This window comes from Dendropsophus ebraccatus, chromosome 14, assembly GCF_027789765.1.
Source record: "Dendropsophus ebraccatus isolate aDenEbr1 chromosome 14, aDenEbr1.pat, whole genome shotgun sequence".
In the NCBI taxonomy this organism is placed as follows: domain Eukaryota; kingdom Metazoa; phylum Chordata; class Amphibia; order Anura; family Hylidae; genus Dendropsophus; species Dendropsophus ebraccatus.
In genome coordinates this window covers 31353336-31363512 of record NC_091467.1, presented here as the reverse complement: position 1 = coordinate 31363512, position 10177 = coordinate 31353336, and the positions used below count along the sequence as shown (strand labels likewise).

Here is a 10177-nt window from a genome sequence, read left to right as displayed (position 1 = left end):
ATTACCCAAGAACCTATAGAGATCATCAATGTGACGTATCTGTATTGACTCTGTGTATAATGTGACGTATCTGTATTAGAGGCGCGTGGCATATAATATGACTGTAGTGGACCATGTCGGCATCAGAGGTACAGTATAGGCCCATAGCAGTTCCCTGTTATGGATCTGTACGGTTATCCGCATGGACCCCGTCATTTCTATATAATATCTGCTAACATTATATGTATTTGTGCTGACAGTAAAGTTTTTTATTTTTTAGCTTTTTGTTAATGTGTGGGAGAATAGTATTAGTAGATGCTAGACAAGCAGATCTTTATCATTATACACCTGGTTTAGCTATATTGAGGGGGGCCTTAGTAGCGTATTACCCTATTAAAGTAGGTGATCCTCTAACATTATTGTTTACGGTAAAAAAAATTAAAACCGTCCTTGTAACCAGAGCTATACACAAGGTTGTGTTTTCCGGTATAACCCTGTGTGCTCGGTCACGGGAGGGATGAATGAGAAGACTGGAGCTTGCAATGGGCTGTGCTGGGAAGTGCAGCTGTTTCCTGGGAGGAGCAGAGAAGCCTGTGCTGAATGTGTCAGTCAGTCAGATGCTGGCTGCATACAGTCCTGCTGAGGACAGCTCAGCCTCTATACATTATTACTATTAGTGCCAGACAGCATGCAATAACATGGGCACTGGGCCTCTGCGGCAGGGCATGCACTGTGCTGACAGACAAGGAATTGTTCACACATGAGAGAGCCGCTAATCAAGCTGGAACAGGCTGCTCACAACTGGAAATCAGGGGCATGTTACCAGCTACAGGGCACAGGGGCTCCAACAAATTGCAGATATAGAAGGGTCAACAAGAACCAGCCTGCTGCAATTATTATCAACCTGCATGAGCGAAAGCGACTATCCTCCAAGATCCCAGCCATAGAGAATAAGATCTGAATACGGATAATCTAGTGGATCCCGCACTCCTGATACCTGCAGTATATTGGATAGACCCATCACAGGTAAGGTGTTTGGGGGGCTAGAGGTGCTGGTGTTTTATTAACATTGTGTACATCCAGAAAGCTCTTGTGATTCCCTGGGGGCTTTCACAAGGTTCCCATCCCCCTCCCTCCATATAATTAACTGTAACATGCCATAGAACCGCTGCAAGTGGGAGGGAGGAACAATGGAGATCTCATAATAATCAGGTTACTCTGTTATTGCTGATGTCTACCCAGCTGTGGCCATACGTTTAACGAACAATGGCCGCCAGTAAAGGTAAGGGCTCCATGTGTAGGGATAAGCCCAATAGACGATGCTATTATGGTATTCATATATATATATGATTGTCAGTGTTGGGATCATTTGGGAAGCAGATGTCGGAGAGGATATGGTATTGGAATGGTCTGTATAGAGCTTTTCCTATGATTTAACGTTCCAGATTCTGTGACTATTACTTGGAACCAATCGCTTTTCCTCTCTGGATGCTTTGATTACGTTCTCGTGCACTATGCATGGCTTCCTTCATTGTTAACCCCCACACGTCATGTGATTGCATGAAAATTGGCTGTATTGGATTATTGAGCTGTGCATTGATCTCTTCTACTATCACTACTACCATTACTGTGTATATATAAACTGTATTCTATTACACCCCACATCAACACAGGCGTACATTACTCATTAACGTATTTCGGCGTACACCTTCTCCTTATCAATATCCGCTCAGAAGACGGCTCCGCATTTTCCCTTTTACTGTGATCCATCATCTCCCCACCCCCACCATAATATTCTGCGCTGTATGATGTGCCAGTCCAGAGCTGTCATGGCAGCTGGTGCCCCTGGCTGTACGATGGCTTCTCTGTGCATAAAGTCCCATCCATTCCACAACATCACACTGGCATCCTCTGCGTTTCTCAGCGACGTCTTGTACGCCCTCCTTGTCGGCCATTGTTTTTGTTTATTATAGCAATACTGAGCTCCCATGATGCCCTTTGTCTGTATTTTCTACAGTCTATATAGAACCAGTTAGGCCTCATTCAGTGCACAATGTGGACGGTCTAATGCCCAAGGCCCTTAAAGGGGGTGTTTGTATCTGTAATAGAGGAGGAAATATGCACAAGCTTATAAACCACACAAATGTACTGAAACCCATGTATCTGTATTTGGATATGTTGTGCCCATGGACAGACAGACACTATTTCTATCTGTAAAAACATTGTTTATATATTGTATTGGGAAAAAAAAGCATAAAAACACACAATATCTTTAAGTCTAAAATGCATGTGCATTTTTCTGTCTCCTTTGTTTTTACGTAAGTTGTATAAAAAAAAAAAAACATGGCTGCTTCCTTCCAACCACACTTGTCTATGGGTTATATCTAGTAATGCAGTTCAGCTCAATTAAGGAGGCAGAGCTGCAATGCCACATATAGGCCATGGGCAAGGGTGGCGCTGTTTCAGATTGAAAAAAAAAGGACGTATCTTTCTAATCCTGGAAATTCCCTTTATTAACCTTCTAGCTCCAGGATATTTCCATACACATAATCATAATTGCAAAGTAACGCCTAACAATCAATAGTTACTATATGTTCCTTAGATAATAGCGCTGGAGTCCTAATATATGGATTCCAGACCAGGCTATGTTCCACACAGTATTTTTGCTCAGTATTTGGCAACCAAAACCAGGAGTGGATTGAAAACACAGAAAGGCTATGTTCACACACTGTTAAAATTTAGTGGATGGCCGTCATTTAATGGGAAATAATTGCAGTTATTTTAAAAAAACAACGGCCATTTTGAAATAACGGCTGATATTTGCAGTTAAACGGCGGCCATCAACTAAATTTAAACGTTGTGTGAACATAACCTTTCTGTGTTTTCAACCCACTCCTTTTTTGGTTGCAAAATACTGAGCAAAAATATTGTCTGTAAACCTAGCCTTAAAGGGGTTATCCAGGATTAGAAAAAGCATGTATTTTATCTTGCAAAAACAGCACTAGCCCTGTCCTTAGATTGTGTGTGGTATTGCAACTTGGCTCGTTCAATGGAATTGAGCTGCAGTAGCACACACAACCTGAGGAAAGGGGTGGTGCTGTTTCTAGAAGATAGCAGCTATGTTTTTTGAAATCCTGGACAACCCCTTTAAGACAGCGCAGTTACTGTCTGAAATTGCTGTCTCCATGGCGATGGGAGTTATAGTTTTGCAACAGCTGGAGGACCACAGGTTGGAAAACACTGGTCTAGAAGCAATGATAATATAAATGTAGTTGGCCCATAGGTTTGATTCTTAATGGGAAATATCTGTACGGAGTAGATTTTCCTACTGTGGTCTAAAATCTTGGATTGCTCTAAAAAAAAAAAAAATTGTGTGTGGAAAAAGAATGCAACTATGATTTTAAAACTGGACAACCCCTTTAAGAGACATGAATTATCTGAACAACCCCACAAGACAATCCAGTCCTCCGGTAAAAGTTGAGCAGAACACAGCCCCATTTGGAGGTGACTGGAGGCAGTTGCTTACCACTAGAGTAATCACATGTATCCTATTAGACCTCATCGATAATAAATTCAGTGTGTATAAGTTTTATGTGTTCTGTATAGACAGAGAGTGGCCCAGAGTCATCAACTCTGGTGGGTCCAATGATCTCAGTCCAGTGATGGCTGGAAATAACCTAAGTGCAGGCCTTAGGAGCGCCTTCCCTCCCCCATATTATTGGAGAATAAGGCTATTGTCAGTGAAGATTGATGGACGTCAGTGAAAGAAGGTTGGGGGGAGGGAGGGCAATATACTCCTTGTGCTCTGCTGGCCACACCGAGAGGATAAACTGGTTTGAAAAGCTAATATTGGCTGAATTTGCAAAGAAGTGAAGAAAACACAGGTGACTGCTTTCTACGACAACAACTTTACTGCACACTGCCCTTTGTTATAGGCGTCAAAGCTAGTCAATAACACTGAGACGTCACAATAAGGTCCAGGTGGTATTCCGGCACCTGTCGAGATACAGTGCCACGCATGTTCACAGCTTGTGTCTGATATTGCAGCTCAGACCTATTCATTTCAATGAAGCTGAGCTGCAACACCATCCTCAACCTGTGGACCAGTGTGGCGCCTTTTTGGAGGAAAGCAGTCATGTTTTTCTAACTTTTTTTTCTATTTCCAGTAACAGAAATTTCAAAGTGGTTTAAAGGGGTTTCTGGATCCCCGTGAGCGCACTCTCGGCTTTGTGTTGTCTCAGACCTACAACTTTCTCTCTAATTGAAGGGGGGGCCAAGTCGAGATGGTGGGGCAGGTACAATGTTGTGATGGTCACACACAGATGACACCATGCCCACGTGCAGTCGCCACTTGCGGACTTTTGCATGTAGTAATTGCATCATCACCATCCCAGTCCGTTCACTTAAAGTGGAGAGGAAGTTATAGAGCTGAGGAAGCACAAAGCTGCAAGTCGGCCACCAGGGAAAAGGGAATGGTAAGCCCTTTAATCTAGAAACCCATTTTAAAAATAAGTGATGGTTCAAGATAATGTATCTATGACCTATTGGGTAATTTTAACTAGATTTTTTTTTTTTGCTCCCTATAAAATCCAAACAATCTTAAGGATTAGAGATGAGCGAACCGGGTTCGGGTTTGAGTCCATCCGAACCCGATCGTTCGGTATTTGATTAGTGGTGGCTGCTGAACTTGGATAAAGCTCTAAGGTTGTCTGGAAAACATGGATACAGCCAATGACTATTTCCATGTTTTCCACATAGCCTTAGGGCTTTATCCAACTTCAGCAGCCACCGCTAATCAAATGCCGAAAGTTCGGGTTCGGGTGGACTCAAGCATGCTTGAGGTTCGCTCATCTCTATTAAGGATACATCCTCCCGTTGACACGCAACTTGGGTACCCTTATAATTAAATGTATCATGCGGAACATGATCAAATCCTTTAACCATGCCAGGTGGCCGCCATTGCTTTGAGTTGTTCCTCCCTTGGTCCAGAAGCTGAGCGCATTGCATAATCCTTAACCCCGTGTCAGGTGTGATTTACTTTGTTGCTATAGGATGTACCATTACCATACGGGAGACTTTATGCAAATGATAATCCTAATGATTGGTTAGTCACCTCCCCTTTTGTATGAGGAGCAGTGCGGTCATGCAATCCCGTATTGTTTGGAGCAGGGCTGTCCCTCACCGGTTATGATAACTGATTATTACGGTATTTGTTCAGCAGTGAATATGCATTTTCCATCCAACTTCTGGCAGCTATAAATATAAAGCCGTCAGCTGCGCCCAGACCAGATGCAGTTGGATCACAAACCAGGAGATGGGACAATGCAAAAGATGGCAATTTGCAGCTGACTCATTGTTGTTTTCACTTCTAAAACAGGAGCAATTAAAGAGTCATTGATGCACAAACACAAAGGAATGCGGATGACTCTCGACATAAGTACTAATGCACAGCAGAGTTTATATATAGATCGTTGGGGTGTTAGTATATACAGCACAGTTGGTACATATTGGTGGTTGGCATTGTTGCAGTGATGGGGTGAAATTTGGGGTTTGCGTGTCCTCCCCATTTACTATTCTATCTGACTTGATATGCATATACAAGAGATAGGAAAATGAAATTGTGTCCCAGTGGGAATGGAACCAACTGTTCACCTACTGGGCAGCACATATTTTACATTTATATAATATTCCACTGCAAAAATCTTTTGTAAAATTTTGGTTTTCAGAAATTTTGGGTTATTCAAATTTTGATTTTTTTTTTTTCTTTCTCTCCTCTTGTTTCCCAGGTGTCTTCGTTCAATCGATCAGAAATGAAATAAAATCTGAAGTTTTCTGAGTATCACATTGTATCCTCTTACAACTGCGAGCAATCATGGGGACTGTCCTCTCGGTGTCCCCAAGCTACCGCAAGGCAGGACTCTTTGAAGGGAGCTCCTCAAGTGTGGCCCATTACACTGCCGTCCAGAATAGCAAGAATGGAAAATCCCTGAAGAGACATTCTTTTATCTCCGTCTTGCCCTGGAAGAGACTTGTGGCGGTCTCGTCTAAGAAGAGACAGCCGAAGAAGGGTCAAACCAATGGTAGTTACCAGAGTAATGTTACTCATCTCAATAGTGAGAATCTGAAAAAGTCTTTGTCTCCTTCAAACCTTTCGAGCTTCACGCAAGACTCGAAAGATTCCATCACTAAAGACTCTGTGTCCTCTGGTAGCAAGTCTGCTCAACAGCAGCAAGTACACTCATCTCCAAAGCGAGTGGTGGTGCAGGCATCCACCAGTGAGCTGCTGCGGTGTCTAGGGGAGTTCCTATGTCGAAGGTGTTACAAACTCAAGCATCTTTCCCCGACAGAGCCTGTTCTATGGCTAAGAAGTGTTGACAGATCTCTTCTCCTCCAAGGGTGGCAGGATCAGGGCTTCATCACCCCAGCCAACGTGGTCTTTCTTTACATGCTTTGTCGAGACGTCATATCTTCTGAACTAAACAGTGAACAGGAACTCCAGGCTTCTTTGTTAACTTGTGTCTATCTATCCTATTCCTATATGGGAAATGAGATCTCCTACCCACTCAAGCCCTTCCTTGTGGAGAGCTCAAAGGAGGCCTTCTGGGACCGTTGCCTTTCTGTCATTGGACTTATGAGCCCAAAGATGCTGCGCATCAATGCTGACCCCCAATATTTCACTCAGATCTTTGCCGACCTTAAAGCTGAAGGTGGACAAGAGGAGAAGAGCCGGCTGCTGATTGGGTTGGATCGGTGAACTACCAAGGACTGGTGTAGATGGAGAAAGGACTATGTTGGGGTGTGACTGAGAAGAAGACTCCTTAGCTTAGTTTTGTATTTCAAGAGACAAAAGAGTATTTGCTGTATGAATTATAGCGCAGGTTTAAAGTGTTAGATTTTCTTGGGGTCCCTACTAAAACGGTCTCTTATATGGTGTTATCGCTTGACAGGTCTCAAGCAGTAATAGGTCTTCACATTGCAATGTTTTGCTCTTAGTGTTGCAATGCTCTGCAAGTTTCTGATAAAGAAGATGGATTAGTGCTGCTGATAGATTAGAGGTACAATGAGTCTTGTCACAGATACTGCTGTGTTCCTGTGCTCCTGAATCCACCAGCTTTGCTTCGGGTCGTATTGCTAAGTCTCCATATATCACCTTATTGAACCCGATAGTGAAACTGTATTCACAGGTCATTGGCATGAAAACTCCAGACCAGTTGTTTTAAGTCCATAATGCCATGCAGCCCAGGGCCGGATTAGCATGAACTCTAGAACTATTTAGGTCACAGATGGAACTGTAAATGGTTGCACTCACACAACAGTAAAACAGCTTAGCACTTTTCTCCCCCTCCCCAAAGCTGGCAGACAGGAAGACACTTCGAAACCCTACACCTACCATATCCCGTAGATGTATCTATATACTGTGTCCTGGAAAAAGAGGGGGGTTACAATTGGTGTAGGAAATAATAAACTGGGTTACGAGAACTTAGGCAAAACTTTAGCTATTGTAGCTTTGACAAGAAGAAAGAAATAGCAACTGGAATTCATGCCAAGACTATGTGAGAAACTGGTGTAAGGAGATAGTTGCTGTTTACTTGAGGTTTTCTTGGCTTTGGAGCTTCAGGAACCTCCAACTTATGGTTTCCTATCGGTTGGAGATTACTGTCCTATACCAATTCAACATAGTCATAAAACTCATTTCGGTTCAACCGTAAATACTTGACAGTCCTGTTTTCTGGTTGATCCAAGGCCTGCCTTGGATACAAATGGACATTGGTGATGATGTCACTATTACCTTGTAAATTTTGTAGGCGGCATTCTTATTCGATTGAACACACAATGCTTTGTGTATGCATGAGATACAGTAAGTAGTAGCTCAACATAGGATCTGGTCTTAGATGGTCTTGAAGGAGCCTGGTCTAGACACTATGCTGTCACTAGAATTGGGTGACAGGCACTGAATATAATGGATGTGCTTAAACTCTCTATCCCTGAAATGTGAACTGACCTGATCGTAAGATGCTGAAATAGAAATTTTATCACTGTGAAGTGGCTCAGGCTGGGCAGTAGAGTGACTTTCCTGAGCCACGTCTTTAAGTCTATTACTTGTCCTGTACTTACATGAGGTAGCCTTCTATTACGGCACTCCATAATTGATGTTATTATATGGATACACTGCCTCTACTATGTGCAGGTATGACCCTGCCATTCTTGTGTAACTACTAAAGATATGTTGCTCCTTACTGGTAACCAGAGCCCTGGACCAAACTAATAACACGGTGGGAAATGGTATAAACCACTATAGTGCACATGCACCGAAGGGAACTTCCTCATAAAAGAGTGTTGTAAGAAACAATTTCCAGAAGTAGCGCCACTCCAGTCCTATGGTTGTCTGGTTTTGCCACTGAGCCTCTTTCACAAAGCCAAGAGCGGCACTATATGTCTTGTACAACCCCTTTAATGGTGTTCACTATCCCATAAACTTACCTAGAAATGATATGGAAAATGATGCACTTTGACAATGTAATGGGTAGCACACCTTGATCACTCTGATCAATTGATTGCTCCAATTGACTGATCTATACTTCTATAATAGACATGTGCCATTAACTACTTGTTTTCCTACTTTTGCATTTGCGGAAACAGGGAGGGTTCCCAGTTTATGTTACAAGTACAGTGTTATAAAAGTTGTGCTCACTTGTAAGTTCATGTATTTTCTTTGCTGTTCGGATGCAGGTTCCTGATCCAGGTATATACACTGGGGTTGTAAAGTTACACTGTTTTCATATAGGACACATGAAAACAGTATCTGCCTGAGGAATGCAATAAGGGGTCAATGGTGACCAGATCGCATTGACACTTTTGGGTTAGAAATTAAGAAGTTTGGGTACCATGCATACAGCCCTTATCAGCAGTAATGTCAGTAGTGCTGGGGCAAATAAGTGGCCCTTGTTACTATAGGTGCATGCATCCAATCCTGTGGTTGGATTGGACCTCCTCGTCCTGACATAGGACCACCTTTGAAAAGCTGGCAGTAGTGCAGGTCACTTGCTGCTGGAAACATGGATAGAGGGTGGGCCCTTGGTTATGTCAGCTCCAGGAGTATGTGGGCCCATGAGCACCAAGTCATAGTTGGCCTCTTGTCTACCTCAGCAAAGAGCATGTTCATCTAGAGTGACATGGGCCAACCCAAGGCCTGTTGTCCTTGGTCCGTAGAATAATTTCCCTCATTGCATCACGTTACTCCGCCGCTCCAGGCCACATTTGTAATACTCTTAAGTACAGCTATATCTAAGACATTCTAGAATGCCAATACACCATGAGCGGTCCTCAGTTCCCCCGGCTATTAGATTTGGCACAGATCTCCATTATGTTATGACATACTGGAACCCACTCTTGCTCATCCTGTATACAGTGAATGATGGCACTTAGTGGATGCAACGTATGACCATGTGTAGTATTCCCGACCTAGGGTATCCCTGTTGCTTGAACACTGTAACCCCCCAATATACCACTGCCATGATGTGCACACAGAGCTGGCATCACTGCAGATAAGCAGCTAAAGCATGGTAACCTGGGCTGAGTATATATTTATGTGGGTAGACTGTGGACTGGAATTTTACCTGGTATCTGCCTGTGTAATATATGTATATAATCTATGTATTTGTGTGAGTGAGTGCATGACCACCAATCCCAGCCCACACATGTATGCAGGGTACGCATGTTTCCTGTACAGGAGTTTAGGCATGAACATGGCAGAGTACATGTGTGGGCCTCTCCCACTTGTAGCATTGCCCTGTTTACATGAAGTAGTCATGTAGTTTACGTGTGAATGACACTAATGCAGGCCGTGGAGGTGACAACTTCCGGCTCTCGTCTAACTCTGTGTTTTTATTTATTTTTGTACGGTGAGGATAAAATAAAGACTCACAATCTGTGTCGTGTGTCATAATTTTTCTGATGTATTCCATGGGTTAAACAATCTGTCAGCAATACTGTATATATCATCTATCGGTATATATGAGCAGCTGGGATCTTCCAGGAGAGGGCTGGATAGAGAAAAGAAAATGTGGGTTCTCTCATATCAGGTCTGTGGGACTTATGGAAATCACCAAGCCAACAAAACTAATGGTGGGTAATGTCTGCACCTCGAGGTTAGTGAGGATTCCTTTCTGGAAAAAACACCACAATTGTCCTCGACCTG

The 10177-nt window shown here is 43.1% G+C and overlaps 1 protein-coding gene across 2 annotated transcripts; it reads left to right on the top strand.

Moving 5' to 3' along the window:
* The first annotated feature begins 609 nt into the window (after positions 1-609).
* LOC138772609 (cyclin-dependent kinase 5 activator 1-like) lies at positions 610-9892 on the top strand. 2 transcript variants are annotated; one of them, XM_069953128.1, is made up of 2 exons: positions 610-1005; positions 5766-9892. In XM_069953128.1, the coding sequence occupies exon 2, from the start codon at positions 5852-5854 to the stop codon at positions 6731-6733; it is 882 nt and encodes a 293-aa protein (XP_069809229.1). In that variant the 5' UTR covers positions 610-1005; positions 5766-5851; the 3' UTR covers positions 6734-9892. The 2 variants fall into 2 exon arrangements, with proteins under 2 accessions (XP_069809229.1, XP_069809230.1); XM_069953129.1 differs by lacking the exon at positions 610-1005 and adding an exon at positions 1213-1261.
* Positions 9893-10177: the final 285 nt, after the last annotated feature.